The 22,646-nt window shown below is 44.7% G+C and overlaps 1 protein-coding gene across 1 annotated transcript; it reads right to left on the reverse strand.

The window, feature by feature from the left end:
• Window positions 1–288: 288 nt before the first annotated feature.
• RNF20 (ring finger protein 20) lies at window positions 289–20,235 on the reverse strand. Its single transcript, XM_041120720.1, is given in 22 exon segments — window positions 289–1,259; window positions 1,478–1,579; window positions 1,936–2,076; window positions 3,158–3,283; window positions 4,385–4,597; window positions 5,560–5,709; window positions 7,295–7,363; window positions 7,365–7,413; window positions 7,973–8,370; window positions 8,702–8,823; window positions 9,525–9,660; window positions 9,856–10,035; window positions 11,277–11,396; window positions 11,710–11,787; window positions 11,980–12,126; window positions 15,154–15,272; window positions 16,509–16,691; window positions 16,842–16,989; window positions 17,104–17,271; window positions 17,406–17,576; window positions 17,835–17,895; window positions 20,103–20,235. Coding segments are annotated over 20 exon segments (2,955 nt in total). The 5' UTR covers window positions 17,535–17,576; window positions 17,835–17,895; window positions 20,103–20,235; the 3' UTR covers window positions 289–1,082.
• Between the last annotated feature and the right edge of the window lie 2,411 nt (window positions 20,236–22,646).

Genomic DNA, 22,646 nt, shown 5'->3' on the forward strand with positions numbered 1-22,646 from the left:
TAGAGACTATAACCTATGCCATGTCCTTTCACAAAATTCCCAGCGGCCATGACAAAATGACTGCATAAATAATGCAGCATCTTGGCCCTTCTGTTGTGCCAGGAATAAGGTAGTGAAGGTAAAGCCAAAAGGACAAAGGTTGTTTTAGTTAACGATTTTTTGAAAACAGAGGAAGGAAGAAATTCATCTCTACTTTACAGGCTTAAAGCTTGTCAAAAATGTTTCCAATAACTGGACAAAGGACAGGAGCACAGATAGACACTACTAGAGGCAAGAAAAACAGAAAAATAACCCAGACAACAGCTTTTATTAGGCTCTGTGCATTACAAGATTAATCTTTGTGGCAAAGTTGCAACAAAGTAACCCTTACAAATTCTCTTCTGGAAACTTAAGGACAATGACAGCGATGCTTCAACCTAGGTGAAGATGTCCATATCAAACAGGGTTCATCAGTAGAATGCTATTTTCAAAGATTCTCCAGTCTCTTATCCTCCTCCTCTTCTGGATACTAAGATGTGCATTTGCTTTTGGGGGTAGGGAGGATGTTTACTAATGCACCACCCTTCACAGATTCTTGCCCTGACTCAGGAAGATGTCTAAGGAGTCACTCCACTGAAGTCTACAGATGCACCTGTTCATACGGTTTTTGGCCCTTTAATTGGGAAACTATTCACTCTCAGAAACACTACCATACCTTGATGGGATTTAATAATTAACATCCAAAGCAAACTCCTCAGATAAAGCCCTCATTTATCTCTGCTGCACCACAGACAGCTTCCATCCCGTCAAGGCAGGACTTCAGTTAGATGTTCCCAACTTGGCAGTGTGAAAGTGATGGATGGGCAATGTCCTCTGAGACACAAAGAATCCACAAAAACTGAGGGCAAGAATAAAAGAAAAGGGACAAGAAAGAAACCAGGATCCAGCATCCATTTCTTTCCATACCCTAACCACACTTCCCAGAAGAGACTACAGATCAGCTGACAGAAGCACTGACTGCCCCAAAGGTGACAATCACAGAAAGTGAGGGAGGCTGGGTGGTCAGCATAAGCAGCAACTTTTCATGACACCAGTGGAAAGAATCAACCGATGTAGATCCTATGGAAGTCGTTGGCACCAAAGGCAGCATTGCACTTGGGGCACTTACGCTGCCGGGTGTCATAGCGTGTTTTCACACACTCAAAACAGAAGACATGAAAGCACTTTGTGAGCACAGCATCCTTTTTGCGCATGTTACAGCATGGGCAGGTCAGGCGGGCCTGCAAGACAGAAACATTATAGTGAGGGCCCACTGCATTGTGCTAGGTATGTTAAAAGATGACTGAAGATGAAGGTCCTTCCATTCCTCATAAGGAGAAGGCGGTTTCTTCAATGCAAGATAAGGCTACAATGCCAGAGTACATACAGGAGATGTCAAATACTGAAAACATGACTGAAGTAGAATTAAAGAGGGCAGTTGGTAGAGACAGCTACTCACCTTGTAATCCTTGATTTCTTCCATCAATATCTCATCACAGTTGGGAACCATGTCAGGCTTCTTAGTGGTCTCCAGCTTCCTGCGTAACCTAGAGATATCTTCCTGCATAAAAACAAGTGACCAAATAAATAAGCAGTATATTCTCCATCACAGCTTCTTTAGGGACCAAAGAGAACTAGCACCCGGCCAACAGTGCACCTAGCTAAATCACTCCACCCATACTTTCATCCCCGATAGTCCAACAGACTTATGACAGATTACATTATCATCTGGTGCCACATATATTGTCAGTTACCAGTGGACAAAACCCGAAAGAGCCAAGACCCAATGAAGCTGAAATCAAACTGAGACTGGACCCCCAAAAAAGCACTGTACTTGAAACCCACTCCAAGCTCAATGTACAAGGAGACAGACACCAAAGCAGACAGATACTGAAGGACTGTGCGTGAGGTATATACCTCAGCCCTTTTGAAGTTGAACATCTCTTTCTCTCTAGTTACTCTGTTTTCCACAATCTCATCCTGGAAGTCATGTAACTTCTTCTGAGCCAGCTCTAGCTGGGCTTTCAGATCATCCGCAAGCTGAGCTGCATCCATGGCCTGAAAAAGAGAACCAGTATAGAAGTACCAAACATGGAAAAAGAGCTCTAGTGATTTCTAGTCCCTCTGCCTGGCAATCCAAGACTGCTCACAGAATACTCCTCAGGCTGCTGGAGATCTATTTTTTCAATCTAATTTTGGTACTTCCCAATGGCATAACTGGAATTACTCCCTACACATTACTTCAGCAGCAAAATATCTTATTATTAACAAGTTCTAATCATTTAGCTTCAAAATTCCTCTTCAGTACAGCCAAGCCCTGTCATACGGCAATGCATGTCACTTAGAAAAACACTAATGACCATACAACTCTCTTCTTGTTCAAGTATTTTCAGCCCTCCACCTTCTACGTCTTCTCTACTAAATTGTTTAGAGGCAGTTCCATAGCTGAACTAGATGGAACTGCAAGATAAGTCTTTATTTTCTCTCTTCACCAGTTCTCCTATCATTTTCTAACTGTCCCTGCACCAGTGAATCTATTAGCCAAGTTCCCTCAATACCACAGATTGTGATATTAAGCACAAGTGATTGTGCTGAATTCCCCCCGATCTCCTTTTCACAGTGGTATTTCTGCTTTCCTTTCTGTCTGTTTTAATGTCATTCCTGAATTTCTACTGAAGATTTAACAACAAAGGCAGCATCAACCATGAGACTTAAGTCTTGTTTTACTCGTAACAGACCTACTTTATTGATCTTAGTCATTTGTTAAAGGTCTTAACACTCATCAGTCATATTTTCCTTTCACTTACCCCATCTTTCCTTTAAAAGCTTTGACCCCAGTTAACTTCATCTGGCTGCTGCCTCTCCTTTCACAATAGGTTTCCTTTCAAAGGCAGCTTATTTCAGCTTCCTAATCAGACTTTCACAGAAACACCTATGACCTGCTCCTCCTTACCAAAGGAAACATCAGTCTGCAATACTTTAATCAGAACTCTCTTCAGGACTCAGCCTTCTGGTACACTAGTCCAAAACCAAGGAATATCAGGTTCTGTAACACCAATGAGAACTAGGAGCCTTCTATGCTTCCCACAAAACAGCAACTCCATCTTACAATCCAAGAGGAAATCAAGCAATCACTCGCCTTGCGTTTGTTCATCTCCAGGGCCTGTGTTCGGAGACCTAGTTCTTTCTCTCCTGTTCCAATACTGCTTTGCAGTAAGTGTTCCTTCTCCTCCAGCTTACGTACAACCTGCAGCTGGGCATCCACCTTGGAGAGAGGAGATACAGAAGGCCTGAAATGCATGCTCTCCAGGTCTTCACACTTGTCATTAAGGCTACATGCTGAAACTATCCCTGCCTCCCCATCACCAAGGAGTACCTCTTCAACTTGTCTTTTTCTCCCTGAACAGACACAATAGCAGTCTAAGAGCTGTATCCAACACTTTAAAACTTAGCAGTCAAATACCAGCAAAAAAGATGTCTTATTTTTTGGAAGGTGGCTTAGAGCATTGCTGCAAGGCAGTGAACAGTTCCACCTTGGTTCCAAGGATGGCAGAATATGTATGTAGAAGTACCATTATGACAGGAAAAAGACTTCCCACTTTCCTTCTCCCTCCTGCTCTCCACAGCAATGAACCTGTAGGACATTTCATACTCACACAGCAGTCTCTGCTTCTTGCTAAGACAAGTCCCTTTGAAGTCTGATGCAGCATACCCAGGTTGATTAGGGGAACATTCCCTCCTGTGCTGATTTTGGCAGCAATACAGTTAATTCTCTTCATAGCAGCTCACATGGCGCTGTATTTTGGATTTGGGACCAAAACAGTATCAATAATACACTACTGTTTTAGCTACTGCTGAACAGTACTTATGCAGCATCAAGACCACCTGTGTCTCATGCTGCCCGCCAGAAAGTAGGCTGAGGGTGCACAAGAAACTAGGATGGGACACAGCTGGGACAGCTGACCCCAACTGACCAAAGGGATATTCCATACCATATGACGCTGTGCTCAGCAATAAAAGCTGGTGGAAAGGAGGAAGCAGGGGGATGTTCAGAGTTACAGTGTTTGTCTTCCCAAGTAACAATTACACGTGATGGAGCCCTGCTTTCCTGGAGATGGCTGAACACCTGCCTGCCATGGGAAGTAGTGAATGAATTCCTTGTTTTGCTTTGCTTGTCCGCACAGCTTTCCTTTAACAACTGAACTGTCTTTATTTCTCGCTTTTGCCCTTCTGATTCTCTCCCCCATCCCACTGTGCAGGAACAAGCAAGCAGCTGTATGGAGCTTTGCTGCCTACCAGAGCTAACCCACAGCACCTCCACCTTCCCCCATTATTTCTGTTGTCCTCTCTCCTTCTCCCAGGTTACCTGTGTCTTCAGTGTCAAAACTTGGTCTGCCAGCTCCTCCTTCTCTTCTTTCAGCAGCTTGTGGATCTGGTTGGCCTTGATCCGCTCCGACATCAGCTTGAAGTTGGCGTCGTCCTTCTCCCGCAGCTGCTGCAGCAGCCGCAGGTTCTGCTCCTGCATGTCTTCAAAGGCTTGGCCTGTGACATCCATTTCTGACAGCAGGGCCTCCTCCTCCTGCAAAAGAATCACAGGCTCTGGCAAAACTGTCTCTTGTAGGCCCTACAATGACCCTGAACATTAGAGGCACCAAACCTAGCACAGCTGAAGGAAGATGTCTCAGTATGAGAGAACAGTATCTTCCCTGCAACCAGAAAAGAATGCTCCCTAGAAGTCTGCACCACAGCAAAGATGCCCTGAATTAGGTGTAGAAAAGAGATCATCATCTCCACAAGCATTCACAGACTGTGGCAAAATCAGCTGTGACACGGTCGTTGCCACAGCTGGGCAGAAACCGACTGCCAACTTCAGGCAGCTAGCTGAATAGCTGTCATATATACTAGGCCAAGAATTCTGCATGTGGACAACTCAACAGCTTCCACCTAACAGGCTGCCAAGCCCCTTAAACTCACTTAGGCCACTTCAACATTAAAGGAGTAAGTGACAAGATAGAACAGTTCTGTACTATAAGGAAAAGAATCTGAATTCTAAAAAACTACATGTCAAATCACTGGCTTGCCTCTCCCTTACTGAGGTATCCTGCTCTCTTATCATTAGATTAAGCCCTTTTATGTGGAAGAAGATATGTCACAGTACCATGCACACGTATTAATTATATGAACAGTGCAGATAATACTTTTAAAAAAGAAATTGTAACCTCCTGCCCTAAAGGCTGATCCAGCAGTCTCTCCTCTGTGCTCTTCACCTAGGCCACAAACAACTAAACATTCCCCACCACCCCCGCCATGAGCTTTGTGACACCCTGGTGGTGTGGGGGTTTTTTGATCATCTTTTGGCTGGTTAGGTTTTTTGGCTGGTTAGGTTTTTTTTTCTCCTTCAATAAACAGGGACAAACCTCACATCTCTGGCACATACAGAGACAGAAATTCCTTCTCTCAGGTAATCTTCCTGGCTGTAACCTGAAGGCAGTTCCTTCCCAGATACTCCAGCCAAGACAGAACTTGTCAGAAACTTCTCACCTGCTTAGCCATGGCTAGTTTCTTCTGTAAATACTCAATTTGTTCCTCCACTGCTCGGATCTTGCGGAGGGCATCCTCATCAGCCATCTTTTTACTCTCCTTTTTCTCCTTGTCTTCCAATTCTTTCACCCTCTGCCTCAGTTCTTCCAGCTACAGCAAGGACAAAACAGAAGTGACACTAAACACAAGAATGTGGCCTGAACCTTGTTAAGAGCCTGTTTTCCCTACAATTCTCTGAAATGTTGGAGACACTGCCTTCAAAGCATGGGAAAAGAAAACCCATCTCATCTTGACAGGACAGTGTATTACTGGCAGATGAACCATTAAGATGGGCTGTAAGTCCCAGATCTTGATTTCAAAACCTTTGAAAATGCCATGGCATCTTTTATCAGAGTAGGAACATTAGTCTCTTGCAGTTGTGTATGTAAGGGTATGTGGACAGAGAGCATCTGCTCCTTTAAGGGTGTCTGGTCAAGGACCTTTTTCAATACAAAAAGGGATAAGAAAAGGAGGAAGCCATATACAAAACATACAGAGGCACAAACCTGACAGACAAATGGTAAGGGAGACAGTGATAAGAACCAAACCTGGTCAGTCACACTAATTGGCGAGAGCATGTGAGAATGTTTATTCCAGCAAGGTTATCTAACTGTGGACCCTGACAATTGGGAAACTAAGGGGGTGGGGAGCAGGAAAGGGAAAAAAAACAGAAACAAAATATACAGAGAAACAGACCTGACAAAACAAACAGGGAGACAAAGACAAGAAACAAACCTCCACATTCACAATAGCTGATAGGCTACCAAGAAACTACAGGCACTACTTCCAGGAAGATCAACCTGCGCTTTGCAACTGATAAAACTGTAAAGCAGGGGTGGATCCTGGACTGGGAGGGCTGTGGGAATCGACAGAGCTATACAAACCCAGGAGGGACGTGCAGGGTTGAACAAATTGGGGTTAGACAGAGAAGGGTATACAAGGAGCCAGTCACATGTAAAATGTGGGCAGTCAGTACACATCTGTCTGGCTCAGCCCTGTGCATGATCACCACAGCCTGTCCTATCTTCTTGTATCTTCTTATTAAATATTTTCTTAACTATCTCTGTGTAATCTAACTCTCTACCCCATGTGTATGTGTGCTGCATAGAATAAGTGCTAGCTACAGGCAAGACCTGTATGTGAAGAAGGTAAGAGGGCCTGGGATCACAGGGGTACCAGACAGACAGAGGAGCCGTGCTGATACTTGAGGGATCTGCGAATGTGTGTATGCTTGTGAACCTAGAGATTGGTGTGTGTGCGCCTGCATTAGCAACGTTCTATCTCTACCAGCTGAAGAGGAGGAAGGGGACTTGTCTGTCTATGCTTACGTTTTATGACTCCTGTATGTACATGCTGTTGAAGGCAGCACTTTGTCTGTGGCAGTCTGACTGGCATGTCAATGTCCTCTGTGTGTGTATGTCTCTGGGACATGTGCTCAGCTTCGCTACTGGTTGAATCTGCAACTGAGAAAGCGGCAACCATGGCCTTCAGCCTTGGCAAAGGGATCATCCCTTCCCAGTGGAGGATATTCCAAAATATCCCTGTTCATTTCCAGAACATTCCAATCTCTCTTCTAAGTGACAAAGATGAGAAGAGGAACAATCTCCAATTTTGAAGAAAAAACCAACACAGTTCAGGTGCACAGTATCCAAAGAGAACTTGCTAAAGAGAAAAAGAGAAGAGAAATTATATTTACCTCAGCTTTTGCCTTCTTCTCAGCTGCCATCAGCTGCACTTTGTCTCTCTGCTCTTTGGGGGCAGAGCGGGTACATATCTAGCAACAGTTTCATCTCCTTCTGGCTCTCCTGGGCCTTCCTGGAGACAGAGAGATAGAGAACTGTGAGGAGACAGCAGGAAAGCTATGCTGTTACATATCCAGCATGAGAGTCAGAGCAATATTCTCTCCATCTCCCACATGGCATGCATATGGAGTTGTCCTTGGCTCATCTTATCCTGGTAATGTAAAATAGCCAAGGAGTAAAGGCTGGGGGCTGAAAGAAACATGTTCAGGCACATATGGGTTGAAAAACCAAGAGAAGTGGGGTGGGGAGGAAACATCTACCTTAATGGTAAGCAACAAACTATCCATCTCTGCTTTGGTACTGGATCCAAGCCAGGGAAGACTACTGTACCCTTTATTAATAACCTGCTGCTGTAAAGCTTTACGCAATTGCTATGAAAGCAACAAATAAAGATTGTTTGACCCACACTGTGAAGTATCTGGTTTGGTAATTCATGCTTTAGGCTACCATAGGAGAAATGTTACTACATTGTCCAAATCACAATCAGAATAGAGGGTGCCAGAAACGTCTCACTTCAGTGAAGCTAATCTCACAAGAGCAAGCTACAAGTCATGTCACACAACGACTCTTACTTGAGCTCAGCCTTCAGCTGCTTGATCACTTCAGCCTCCTTCTTTCTTCCATCTTCATGTTTCCCTTTCTCCTTCTCTTTGGACTCTCTCTCTTTCTCAGATTCCTTCTGCTTTTGCTTTTCCCGCTCTCGTTCCTTTTCCTTTTCCTTCTCTTTTTCTCTCTCTCTCTCTTTTTCCTTTTCCTTCTCTCGTTCCCTCTCCCTCTCACGTCTCTCTCGTTCCCGTTCCTCTTCATCTCGCCTGGCCTTCATTTCATTAACATCTTCAGAAGCAGGCTTGGGGGCAGTCACTTGGGCAGAAGGATCATCAGGTTCCTGCTTGATCTCTGGAGGTTCCTCCTTTGTGTCTTCAGTGCTGGACTGGGACTGTAAGAGAGCACTACCACTGCGCGAGCGGATCTGTCGTGGAATAGCAAGAAAGAAGACACAGTAGAAAACAAACCATTCAGTTCTTAGCCAAAAATCTACCTTAACCCCCTTCCCTGGTCTTCCCAGATCCGTGCTTCCGTGCCCCCTCCATAATTGCTACTACTTTTCATGGAGCGCTATACAGCTACAAAGGAAGACCATTCATTTGGCAAGTGGAAGCAACAGAGTGTAGAACTCCATCAAAAATTGCATGCCATCCTGCACACCGTAACAGAAAAGCTGATATTGCAGGCAAGGGTGACACCATTCCCACTTCTCCTAAGCACTTTCTGCTCTTTTCTGGCATCTCCTGCTCTGATACCTTGCTCAAGTCAGATTGGGCCTCTCTCAGTTTGCGCTTGTATCTTAACACCTCTCCCTTCAGCTGGTGGTTGTGATTTTGAAGGCTGCTGATGAGATGACGCATCTCCCGATTAATTGGGCCTACAAAAACAGAAACACAACTGTAACAAACCACACTTTTGCCAACCTTCTGCAAGGACTTTCATGGAGATGGAGAACCAGCTAAGTGACAATGACAAAGAACCAAAATGAGGCTATTATCATTCTGCTGAACAACAGAGCAACACAACACATTTGCAGAAAAATGTCATGCCAGTTTTACATGCAACCGTAAGTCCTTGCAAATTCCCAGTCCTAATTTCCCCTTAACGCTACTTTTTCCCCACATTCCTAAGGGAAATGTGTCATGCTACAAAAAAATCTCTATGATTTAATTGCTACTTTAGAAATAACTTCTTAATTTCCTCTGATGAAATTTGAAAATTACTGGTGGCCTATCCAGGTTGTCATTCCAGACTTGTAAATTAACCCGCCCCAAAGTCATTTTTAATAATGCAAAATACTCTGTCATGAACCAAATTATTAGCAAAATATATGTGTTATATAGTAAATATATAGTGCAACATCTAAAAGGAATTCAGATAACATGGAACTGGCCTCCCATAAAACAAGTGAAGAGCTTTGTTTTTTTGAGATAAACACCTGCCAAAACAAGTATTTAACAATAACAAAGAATCAAACCAGGTGTTTTAATGCAATGCAATCTCTAATGGGCATGGGGCGGGGGGGGGGGGAAGAGGGGGCATTTGTTTCTTTTTAAGCACAACAGAAAAACTCCCTACCTGCTTGTTCATTGGCAGCAAGTGTCTGTTCAAACTCTATCCTCAACATCTCATATTCTTTGCGGACTTGTGCCAGGGTGTCCTCTAGCTGAATCACTTCTGTGCGTAGTTTCTTGTGAAGGCTGACCTCGTCCCTCTGAGGAGTAAGAAAGGGACAGAAGTTGGTACTGTGACCCTGGAGTATCTCTCACCTAATCAACATGAGGTACCAGAACAGATGAATTATTGCCAGGAAGATACATTTCCTGCAGATTCCCAGAGCCACCCAGACCCAGCAGTGATGGTCAATGGGATGACAATGTTCCCTAGTCTGATGGAGCAGAGGTGCTACCTCGATTAGTTCCACCTGGCGCTGGTGTGTGGTGCGGGTGCCATGAAGCAGAGTGCGGGCCTCATCAAGATGTGCCTTCAGCTGGAGACTCTCATTATACAAAACAGAAAACTGGGACTGCATGCAGCGATATTCTGGGGTCTCCTTCACAGCCTCTTCCACTGCTCGTCGCAGCTCAACCTAGTCAGGACACCAGAAAATGCCACAGAAAGAAAAATTATGTCCTTGTTTTTGACATCTGTTTTGCAAGCTGAACAGTGAATCAAGCTGCCACAAGCAAAGACAAAAGTAGAACTTTGATAGCATTGCTGTGAAGTAGATGCAAGTGATATGCTTCAGTATCCATTAAAAAAGTCTATACATTCTCTGTATGCACTAGGCTGTTTTTCTTGCATAGTCACATGACAAGAGTTTTTGATTCTCAGCTTCTGCAATAGTTTCTCTCAAAGATACAAGCTTGGAAAATATGATATACCTTTTCAATGGATTTACTGTAAAACTGTAATCACCTAAATAAAGATGGACATATAGAAAAGTACAATAGAAAACTAGAGAAAATACATGAGCAAATAGGCATCATGTTAGCTTTCTACCAGTAGGAGACAGAATGCCTGAAAGGAAGAGAATTGAGAGAAAGCAAAAATACAGAATCTGAACTTTCCTTACAAAAAAAGTTAGCAAACGACTGTGACTACCAGCAGTGAAATAGACACGTATGTACACACATACAGCTTAACATTAATTAAGAGAAAAGGAAAGTTGTAAGCGAAACAGTGTTTCTCTCAAAAAAAAAAACCTCATGTGGATAAACAGAACTTAGAGGTGCCTCAAAACAGTTTCTGGAATCTCATCTCTGAAACTTAGGTTATCAGCTCAGACATTTCTCATAATAGGCTAACGTATCTATTGATCACTAAGGATATGATATAGAGCATAATCTAAATTTTATGTACAGTAGATTCACACCTTTCTGTGTTACCACCATTAAGATGTAAGAAACTCATTCACTGTTTCCTATCTATCCATTTTACCACACTGGGAAAGATTTAAGTTCCCTTACTTGTTTCAGTTCTTTGGTTCCACTTGCACGGGGAAGGTGGAAGAGGGGTCAATACTTGTAAAGACGTGAAATTAGTTTTAACTAGACAGCATTAAAATGTACCAAATAGATCAGAATGGAAAACAGGAAATAAGAAAGCACTACAACTTCCAATGATGACCACATGATGTCACCAATGCACTGAACTGCAAGTTTAAGTCCCACAAACTTGCTGAATTGTACCTTGAACAAAATATAATCCAGCTAAAGAGCAAATACAGAATAGAATAATATTAATGAGGTTTTCAAGAGACACAGTACAGCAAGGCAGAGGGGAACCAACACCTCCATCCTCATCCTCAAACAGGTACAAATGTCTCACCTTGAGTTTTTCATTCTGTGTTGTTACTTCCTCAAGATCCTGGCGTAGTTCCTCCAACTCACTGAGGCGATTCCCAGCAAGCTCTTTGTTCTCTTCCAGCTCTGCATTCATCTCCTCAAACTATTGGGAAGAAACTGCTCATAAATTCTATTTTTAATGTTACCTACTGAGGGTACTAATTAAGCAACTGTTTATACAGTAACAGAAATTACAGATTTAATAGTCAGGTAACATCACCAAGTGAGACAAAGTCTACTTCCATCAGGTCTGTTTTGTAAGTGGGAAACTTGCGCACAGACAAAATGGCTTGCCCAGAGTCACCCAGATTTGTGGCAAAGCAGGTATCTGAATTCTGTTCCAAACTGTGGCCCTACACACAAGCTCTCCTTGACTTTATTCTTCCCCTTACCCACAACCAAGCCCCTGACATTACCTTGCGGGCATTTATGGTGATTGTGCCCCCATAGAGGCTGCTCCCAGCTCCATACACTTTGTAGCCTTTGGAATTTACCTGCAAAAAAGGCAACAGGTTTCATCAATACCCAACTAAATGCCAAGACTGCTGATACAGCATATTCAAGACCAAAGATGGCACACTATAGATTCTCACTTCTCACAGCAAAGTACCATAAGATGATGTCACACATCTCAAAACTACACCCATTTCTCTGGTTTCCTAGCAAGCAAAGAGGATGGTGCTTACTCGTTCCAGAACATCTGCTAAGTGCCGGTTGAGTCTCTGCTCTCTCTTACGTATCTTGTCAATATCCCACTGAAGGTCATCAATCATAGTCTCCAAAACAGACACACGAGATTCTGCTGTCTCCACTCTCTCCTGCAGCTTGGAGAACTGCAATCAAAACAGTGTTTCAGCCAGCATATTGAATAGAATCAACATTTTCCAAGACTTCTCAGTATTAATTTTTCTCTTATTCATCATACCCTGGATTTATGTGCTTTCCGCCCATCTTTTACTGTGGTGACAGACTACTCAATGAACTGCCCTGAATTTTACACTGGCTGAATCCCAACACAGTAATGATAAGACAAAACAGAAAATTGAAAAAGAGCAACAAGCTGGTAATAACTGGCAGAGTACAGAGGCAGTGACCTCAGCTTATTCAAAGGCATTTTTTTTCAAATCTTTTCAATCCGTATGTTCATCTACTCTACAGATCACTGAAGTGCTTGATGGTCTAACAGTGAGCGAGGCCAGTGTTAACACAGTTTTTAAAGGAACTGAAATCTCTGAAGCAAATATCGCCAATAACATGAATCCTTTAATGACTGGGATCATCTTGCAATTAATGTTGTTACACTTTCATACATGACCCAGAGAAACTAAGGAATTTGAAATGACAGGGATGTCACGTCAAGTGTCTCAGATGTTTATACAACCACCTTAGCATCACCTTACCACTTCCTCTGCTTTTGTTTTCTTTTAAAATTACAACCATTCAACTCACTGGTTTGGTTATACTCTTTCATTCAGTGACATAACAAGCAAATCAACCCAAACCACAGAAAATCTACGTACAGTTCTCCACAACAACCTGCTCCATAGCCTTTGTTCAGAAGGGAACTTTCAAACCTTGTTGCTCCTGTCCCCCTCCAAGGCAATAGCCTGCTCTCCAAACTATGGTAACCACAAATTATTCTAGGAAGGACCTCTGAGAGACTGAAAGAGTTAATGTCTCAAACATTGTGGTGGGGCAAGTTCTGCCTAAAGACAAACCCTGCACAGCAAGGAACCAAGGTGAAAAGCCCTGATGGGCTCAGTCATCAGCAACAGGAGGGGGAAGGCGTGCTGGAGGGTGCGCAGCTCCCTGTTCTGATAAGCTGTTCTGATACAGAGATCAAACAATGGCAGTGTCTGCAGGGAAGGAGAAGTTACTCCACAAATGACCCCCAAGCCCAAAGGCTCACAAACTGCTCATTAACCTGATGAGTTCGGGTTCCCGCCCGAAGGAGGGGCAAGGATGACAAAGGGAAACGAACCAAACCCCCAGGTGTGCAAGCCCACCAGAACTGGACCCCTTGGCTGACTGAACCAACGCTGGACCCAGGACCAGTGAAATCTTTCTTCCTTTTTCTCTCTCTGTCTTCTCTCTTTCCTTTTCCTTTTCCACAATCCCCACACCTCATCCGTTTCAAGACATAAACCAGTGACCAAGTCTGAGACTAAGAGTAGATCCAGCCGCCCCTGGGCCCTTCTCTGGGGAGGAGTCTAGAAAGCAAGAGGGTCTGCTCTGAACCTAACGGGAAGGATCTCCTTCTTCCCTGAACTGATATATATGGTTACCCTGGGTTACACAGTTTACAGAAGTACTCTTATGCCAATTCCTGTTGTGAGAAGCCCTGCCACCTACTATTACGGCTCCCCAGTTCAGTTTGCTTCTGTCATAAATAAAAGCTTTAACTAATCATTTGGTGGTGTTTCACCTTAATTTAGCCTGAGGGAATTTAAAATTAAACACGACACCCTGGTCTGTCCTGTCTGGGTCGTGACATTTTTTGGCATAGTCGGCAGGATTCCCTCAGTGTTGCTAAAGCAATCACTGGGACCAGGTCCTTACTGTGGCTCCTCTCTGAGAGGAGTCATACACAAGGGGAAATAGTCCTCAGAGGACTTAATAATCTGATTTTGTTGCAGTCTCCCAGGGAGGTCCAAGTGTAGAGACAGTCCTCAGGGGACTCAATCTGATTTCTTTGCGGTCTCCCTGGGAGATCCCACTGTAGAGATAGTCCTCAGAGGACTACTGAAAGCATCTGATCCCTGTATTTGTGTGTTCACTATGGCCTGACCTCCCTGGGAGGTCAGACTGTAGACTGTACCCCTCTCCTGAAGGGATTAGAGGGCTACAATGTTCGACCCTCTCCCCTTGGTATGACTTGGGCCCATAACAATTGACATGATCCGCAAGCTGTAGCAGACAGAATTCTCGTTTTGGCTAAAGAACGAAGGTTGAAGCAAGGAAAAGGGAAGGCATTGGTTTGTGCAGTTTTAGGAGCCGCTTTGGTGGCAGCAAAACAGGACAAATGCGTGGCCCGACAACCAGAAGAGAAGATGATTAAATCCCTTCAAGACTTGGTGAAAACTTTGCAGGAGCAATTGGAAAATGAGACAAGGAGCCTCTCCGACCAACTCACCACTGAGCGAGTGACTAACCAGAGACTACATACTGCTTTGACTGAGGCTCTGGAGCGGGAAAGAGTATTAAGAGAGCAATTAGATGAAACCCACTCCCAGATATAGATACAGGTGCTCAGATATCAGCACTCCGAACAGATGCTGCCAACCATAATGGCATAGTTGCTGTGGAGGAGATTTTGAATATCACCAAACAGGGAACTTTCTTGGTGGGATGGGTAGCTGCACACCAAGGGGGAAATCACCCAGCACACATCTGGAATAATCAGATAGACTCTCTAACTCGCTTAGCTACAATGGCAGCAGAAGCTGAAGAAGACGCTTGTTAGAGTGGTTACATGTGAAGTGTGGTCATTCAGGGGTTAAAGATCTTTTCAAAGAAGCTGGTGGCAGAGGTTGGCCTGTTACTCAGGAATTGTGTAATATGATCATTTCTGCTTGTAGTCAGTGCTGACCCAGCTAGAAAGACAACCCTTACAAGAACCCCCGCTCCACCTATGAGATGGGAAAGGACTCTGGAAGACTTGGCAAATTGACTATATAGAACCCTTCAAGAAGTCAGATGGGAAGCAATATGTTCTTGTTGCAGTGGAAGTGGTGTCGGGACTTACCCAAGCAGCAGCAGTTGCAAGAGCGACTGGAGACAATACAGTGAAAGGATTAAAGCTATGGTTCGGCTATCTGCCTAAACCCCAAAGCAGATTTCTTTCTCTCTCCTTTTTATACCTCCTGAGACATGATTCGGTGCTTCTCCTGAAGAACATCAGCGAGCTCCTGCAGCCGTCCATTTTCATGAGAGAGGTAGGTGTTAAGCTCCAGGACTGCTTCTTCCATCAATGAAATATCTGAAAGATGCATAAAGAAAAGGAAATTAACAGAAACCAAGGAAGATTGTTTTTAATTCTTAGCCAGCAAAGACAGAAAAAAGAAAACAGAAAAGGAAATTTCTGGTTTTAACTTCTGCCTACTGTATCTGTCCACCAGGTGGCTCCCAAGGGTCTGATCTCCAGCCACACAGAGCTTTGACTTGCATTCACTAAGCAAAAGGCTCTGCAGTTTAACATACTACCCATTTCTGTCAGTTACCATCCCCTAATGTCAGAGATCATTCAAATTGTGTCAGTATCAGCAAGACAGAACATGCCCTTGTAACCCAGTGACACCCTAATGCAGATCAAATTCATGCGTCAACTGGCTAAAACAGGTGGCTTGAGCTAACATACCAGATGACAATTAGAGCAACTCAGTACAGGCTCACATTGCACTAATGCCAATGCTACTACAGAGTTTAAGATTGCCAGCTAAGGACAGTAATGCTTCAGCACGCTAATGCTAGACTTGCCAGAGCTCCTTGATCAGAGCATACAGAACACACTCAACACAAGGCAAACCAAGGATGAGTTGATATTTCGCCTGAATTTTCATCAAAGATTAAAATTCTAACCTTAAGCTAATGAAGTTTTTCAGAGAGTCATCTGAGTGTAAACAGAATCTGCTACATTAATTTTCAGAAGCTAGTCATTTGGCTTTCTTCTGCAGAACTCTGCTTTGTGTTCAAAACTGACAGCTACACTAGGCATACCAAGACATTAGAAGGCTACCATTTTGCTCAAAACTCAGGGGAAACTGAGGTCCTGGTTATTCCCACATCTTTTACTAAACTGCAAGTGAGGACTCCAACATCAGTTTGCAATACTGATTTCACTTCTTCACTTGTAAGCATGAAGCCTTTTACACAGTGGCTGAGGACAGCTGGGCGACAAGGTTCAGCTGTAATCTGTAACTTCTGAGGTGCGTGAACACACTACTGGCAGAAACAAGCCTTTCCTTAGCCCAACACACTAAGCAGAGTTTCAGCATTCAAATTTAGAGGCAGTTGTAATACACTTCTAGTATATAGTACTAGTCTTTATTAGAGGTTTTGATTATTGAGAGTTTGGAAAGCTAAGCCAATTTATTTTGGAAAATAAATGAGCATGAGAAGGACCAGGCCTTAACGCTTACAATGCAGAATCATGTCTAAGCTGGGGGTAGATGAGGATTCTTGAGTGTCAGCCAGGGATCAGCCACCTTGGTCATACCTCCACTATTCAGCTTGTGGGACAGCACATCCACTTTCTCCTGCAGCTTGTCGTACATCGTCACAATCTGGGCAACAGCACGGCGGGAGGACTCTACACGCTCCTGCAGCTGAGATTCTATCTCTTCACTAGTGCTGCTGGCTAGAGTGGCTAGGAAGGAGAATGCCGGCTCCAGTCCTTCACCTGGGAACAGAAAGAGGTGCAAAAAAGCAAATGTCCTTTTGCAGGGAACATATCACTAGTCTTCATAATCCGTCACCCTTTAGAAAGGGACATCAACATTGTCCACAACTGAAATCCATCTTTTCCACTGGCCCCAACCAGGTGCCTCACCTCGTTCCCTCTCATCTTTGCGCTCCTGATTACTGTCTGAGTCTGGTTCAGGTTCTGGTACCACCAGCGCTTTTCTTTCAGACAAAAGGTCTCCAAGACCTTGGTCTAGGTCGAAGCGTTTAAGGATGATGCGGATATTTTCATCAAACTGAGTGATGGGACAGGAAAGACAAGACAAAGAATGGATATGAATAAAAGGAGTGTAGTGGAAAAGAAGAGACAAGAGAACAGCATATATAAAATAAAAAAGCATGTTACTAACCTGATTCCAGTATCGATTGATAATCAGCAGAGAGGCATCATCGGTGGCCTGCCGACGCTCCAGCTTCTCAATGTGCTCCCGGAGCTCATCTTCAATGGCTTGCCGCTGGTCCAGCATCTCTGCTAGTTTCCGGTTCTTGGTCTGTAGGGTCCGGATGTCCATCTCCTCCTGTGCAGAGGTACAAGTCAGGGCACATTGCACACAAGCCAGATCACTGCGCTTATACATAAGTCAGAGAGATATTTTTGTTTCCAGATGAAAAAAAGCAAGAGGTTGAGTGGGGGTGTGCAAGGAAGACATACCGTTGAAGAAACGCCACCGAGCTTAATGGTCTCCACTGTGGTCCCTGAATCTTCAACCCCTGCCTTCTTCTCTGGAGGTGCAGAAGGGCCAGGCTCTCCAGCTGCCCGTTTATTACCAATTCCAGACATGGTGGCTGAAGCATATAGACTTCTGCTTTCTCTAAGTTCTTCCTGAACATTAAAGAACACTATTTAAAAACCCCAGCAAACACACACCCACACAATCAACTCAATTTAGGTTTTTTAACATACTGATCCATCATGGTAACAAGATGCTCCATACAGTACAGACCATGTAACTCAAAAGGTTTTGAAAAATACTGGTCAAACATTATGTCTTAAAAGACACCACTAGGATTAGCACTGCAAATAGCAAGTTGATGAGAAAACAATCCACTGCTCTGTAATGTTAAAATGGAAGCACTGTACCTGATCACACTCTGGAAAAAAATCTTCATGTGGGTTCAGTCTCTGCTTTTTTGACCTCTCTCTGTATTAACAAAAATGATCAGGGTTAGACTTTAACAAGCAACTGAGACTGTGTATATCTGGCACCAGTTCACTTCATACCAACCAAATTGTTCTTATTATATCAACATTCAAAATCAGTTAAAGCCAAGGGCAGCAACATCTTGAAGATGAGCCCTGTAAGAGCTTATATAGAGATCTTACAAATCCTATGGAACTGAACAGCGATTCAGAGCCAAGGTTTGTAAAGACCCATTTGAAGAGTCTTCCTGTGTATCAGGAGAGACACAGACATTTTTGAAGAGTATTTATCCCCAAGTTAGTGCAATCTGAAAAGCTCTGGACTACTAGTTACAGAATCACAGAACAGTTGAGACTGGAAGGGATCTCTGAAGATCACCGGCTCAGTGCTCCTGAATAAGGCAGGGTCAGCCAGCAGAGGTTGCCAAGGGCCTCGTCTAGTCAGCTTTTGAGTATCTCCAGAGATAGAAACTCGGCAATGTCAATGAGCAACCCATCCCAGTACTTCATGACCCTCAGCATTAAAACAGTTTTTTCTTACGTTTGAACAGTATTTCTTGCAGTTCCCTAAAATATTATTTAGCAAAATAACAAATATCTCCTTAAAGCGTTTCCAAAACAAATATAACAACTAGTGATGGAAAACAAAACCAATTAGATCTTCAGTAGATGTAAGCAGCATTCTTCTCCCATATTCACTGATGCTGTGCCAACTTAATCCACAGATCTCTAACTCTAAACTAAATGAAACCCAGAAGTAAATGAAATGCAGACCATACAAGTAAGATTTCTATTTTTCAGTTTAAATCTATAATGGCATTTACAGTTAAACTAAGGGTTACAAACCGAACTTGCCAGTTCTTATGTATTTGCTTTACTTGAGCAGGTCTACTGAAAGTATTAAGGCTACTGTATTTTTAGGATTAAGCTGGTACACTGCTTTGCCAAATCTTATCATTTAACAAGCATTTTTGCTGGGCATTGCCCTTCACCATATGCAACATAATATAAAGATTATTTCTAAATGAGTTACTGAAAGAACACATATAGTGTTCGTGTAACCTGTCTTTTAACATAAGTATTAAATACATCTGAAAATTAAAAAATAAACAAAGACAACTTCCACTTAACCGTTTTCCTCCTTTGAGCAACGGAATTCAGTGGGCATTGATTTTAGCTAGAATGACTAGGCCATTGGAGGGGGTGGGGGGAACAGCTGTCATTTAAAAACATCTGCTACTTATCAGTCCAGCGAGCCACCAGTGACTACTGCCGTTCACATTTTTTGTCCACGGAAAGAATATTTCTTCCATTGCCACCTGACACCGTCCCTCACAGCTCTAGCTCCCCCTCTCCCCACTACTCACTTCCTCACATACTGTACGCCAGGGCCTGACCCACTAAGTTTTCATGACCACAGACCTTCTCTTTCCTTTAGGAACTCAACCTTACCCTCAGTCCCCGGCTAGTCACATTCTTGTCTCCCCAGACAGATCACACAAACTCACCAAAGACTGACTGTCCTCCCCCATCAGGGACTCAGCTTCGCCTTAATCCCCCTCTTATGATTAAAATCCTCTTACACAGAGACCAAAATACACCTCCACCTGACACTCCCCACACCTACTACTGGCCAAAAGTCATCCACTCTGACCACCATCAATCACCTGCAGAGATCAAACTTCCCCAGGCCCAATACTTTGCAACTCATCTACAACCCATGCCCACCAACCGCGTTTGAGCCCTTTAACACGCTTGTGGCATCTCTAGTCAAGAAACCTGCCAAAGCTCACCATTCAGCTTCCTGCACAAACCAGCCACTCTCTACGCTTTCATTTTCTGTTCATACAATCCACAGCCCCTTGGAGCTCCCCAAAAACCTGTCGTGGCCACCCATTCAAATCCCAGAGATGTCCCACAGAGACACCACCCCACACAGGGTACATAAAGCTCCACATCGCCCACCAGAGACTCCTCTCTACACAGAGCAAGAAGACCACTCCGAATCGCCACAGAGTCCCCAAGCACATACAGGGAGCCACGCCACTGAGGCCCACAAACACTCAGGGACGTGCCCCAACACCTCTGCCTGCCTTCCACGCCCGGTGGGGACCCCCACGTTCCTGCCACTGATCCCACGCACAGCAGGGAGCCTCCCACCCCACCAACCACCGCCCGCGCCCGCAGATGGACACCCTTACAGCGCACCTCCGGGCCCTCCGGCACGGCTCCCCGGGCACCTCCGGGCAGCCCCACACCGGCCGCTGCTCCCCATGACAGCCCCACACCTACTCTCCCTTAGGCCCATCCCTTCCTCCACGGGTGTACACTGCCTCCCCCTCCAATCCCTCCCCCTTCCCCCGCACCCCCACCTCCCGGCCAGCACCCTCCCCAAAAACCCGGCCCGGCCCGGCCCGGCGGCCCCACAGACCCCCATAAGGGCCCCAAAACCGGCCGCCGCCGCCGCCTTCCTTCGCCCCACCGGAAGTCGCTGCCGTCAGCGGTCCAATCCCGTGCGTGGCTGAGCAGACGTCACGCAGCGCCGGCGCCATGGGCGGTCGCCCCGTCTGGCGGCCATTTCGCCCCTCACCAGTCATGGAGGCTCCTGGCCCCGCCGCTTGCCCTCGCTCGACATGGCCGCCGTTGCCATGGTGCCGCGGAGGCGCCTGACGCCAGCGCCCTTACCCGCACGAGAGATGGCTGCCGCCGCCCAGGCAGCCAGCCGCGGGAGGCGGTGCACTCCCCTCGCCACACGCTCCTCCGGGCCCCGGGAGGACGCCGGGGGCTGGGCCTCCCCTCGGGCGGGGGGTCGGGTGGTGGCTGCCGCGGCAGTCCTGTCGCAGTCCCGGCGGGGGCGTCCCCCACCGACACCCGCCTGCCCGTCTTCCCGCGCGGTGCTCCGGCGGTATATATGAAGTGCATGTAAAGTTTTGCAGTGCATATAACGTTTACATGTGCAAAATACATGAAAATACATATACCTCGCAGGCCTAGCTCCAAGACTGAAGTAGTATTGTAGATAACGCAGCTTTGAAGTAAAATTTTAATATTTTAGGCTTGACATCTTCACCTCTGCCCATCTTTGTAGAAAAACATGAAAACACCTATGAACATCATCAGACTGACAGGGTTCCTGCTTTATTTATCAGTTTAAAGTAGAATTATATCTCTTAAGCCACTGCAAGCATTTTGTGCAGGTGGTGGAGTTCTCCTCTCCCCCCAGCTTCACAGCAGCTGTCTCCACTGGGAAATGCCAAAAAAGGTACGGTCCCCGCATTGCAAATCACAATGTAAGGGGCTGCTATGCCCAAGAGCAACAGACTAGCCTGGTAATACACTACAAGACTTCAGGCTGCGTGAACACCTGAGTTCCTGAAGAAAAAACAAAGCTTTCCCTATAAATTTTTTTTAACCCTGCAGCTGCCGGAATGAGTTTGGTAAGGCAGTGAGCTGCTGCAGCTTCGTGAACAAGTGTGAGAGCAGCTGGGTTGGGGAAGTTGACCAGCTTGGTTAAAGTCTGTATCTACACAGTACTGTGGCATAAAATAAACCGTGTAACAGAACTGGAAGGGTGAGTAACTCGGAGGATTTTTTAAAAAGCTGCACTCAAACCTCTCCTAGTTAAAAAAAAAAAAAAAAAAATTGCTAATGCATTTTCCACCCACAGCATTTCCTTGCAGCTGGAGACACCTTAGCTGAGTAAGAAATGGCTGGTAAGTCATTGATTCTCAGTGCAGCCAGTCCTTGACCAAAATGTTTGAAACCAAAAGGAGCTTTTTTGTTGAATCAAATGCACTCCAAATCAGATCTTCAAGTCAGCATAGCTTTCAGTCCTTGTGTTTTCCCTGCCTTTGCTTTATACTTGGTTTTTCTCACCTCTACATATTTTTTCTCAGGTGTTGATCCCCTCCCTGCAGACTAGCTGACTAGCTTTACATCATCACAGCAAAACTGTAACTGAAATGAGGACAGTCACAACTTCAATTTCGTCTCTGTGTCTTTTATCTCCATGCACCTTGCTATTTCCTCCACAGGGAAAGAAAAACCCACTGCCTCCAAAGCATCCTCCTACTCTTGTACATTCTCTTCCAGATCTGTCTTAATTACCATGCTTTAGATAAGCATGCAAACTGATCTTTGAGATGCTGTTTTATACACTGCATACCGCATAGTGTTTGGGCCTGCCCTAAAACGGGGTTTAAATGGGAAAGTTATTGCAGCAAGCTAGATTGTAGTGCTGAAAAAGAAATGCTTCAGGATACCTGCATAACTTTCCACACAGCCAGCAAACTCAAGACACAAAGATCACCCTCCTCCTCCCCTCCATTACCACTTCTGACAGTCATTTCCTCTGAGCACTGAGGCACTGGCTTCCCTCCAGTAGAAGGAATGTGCTATTTCCCTTAGTGGTGTTTATAGAGTAACTGTCACATCCTTGTGAATTGTTATGCACAGACAATACAGCAGATGTGGGAAAAAATACAGGCATAAATATGAGCGCTAAGGAGAGAGAGGGAGTATTAATACTTGTATGAATACTTGAGACACTTTTTGTGAAGACACTGGGAGAGCCAAGCAGTCTAACGTCAGTGAAGAAGAACGTCCTGCAGCAATTTGCAATTATTTAGTCTACTAGGAATGTGACAGATACGGTTGCTTTTTCTTGAAACTGGCAGGTTCAACCACAGTCCTTCATGTGCAGTTGCTCTAAGAGAGAGTTAAGCACATACTTAATTCAGAACTACAGCTAGT

This window comes from Aquila chrysaetos, chromosome Z, assembly GCF_900496995.4.
Source record: "Aquila chrysaetos chrysaetos chromosome Z, bAquChr1.4, whole genome shotgun sequence".
Taxonomy (NCBI): domain Eukaryota; kingdom Metazoa; phylum Chordata; class Aves; order Accipitriformes; family Accipitridae; genus Aquila; species Aquila chrysaetos.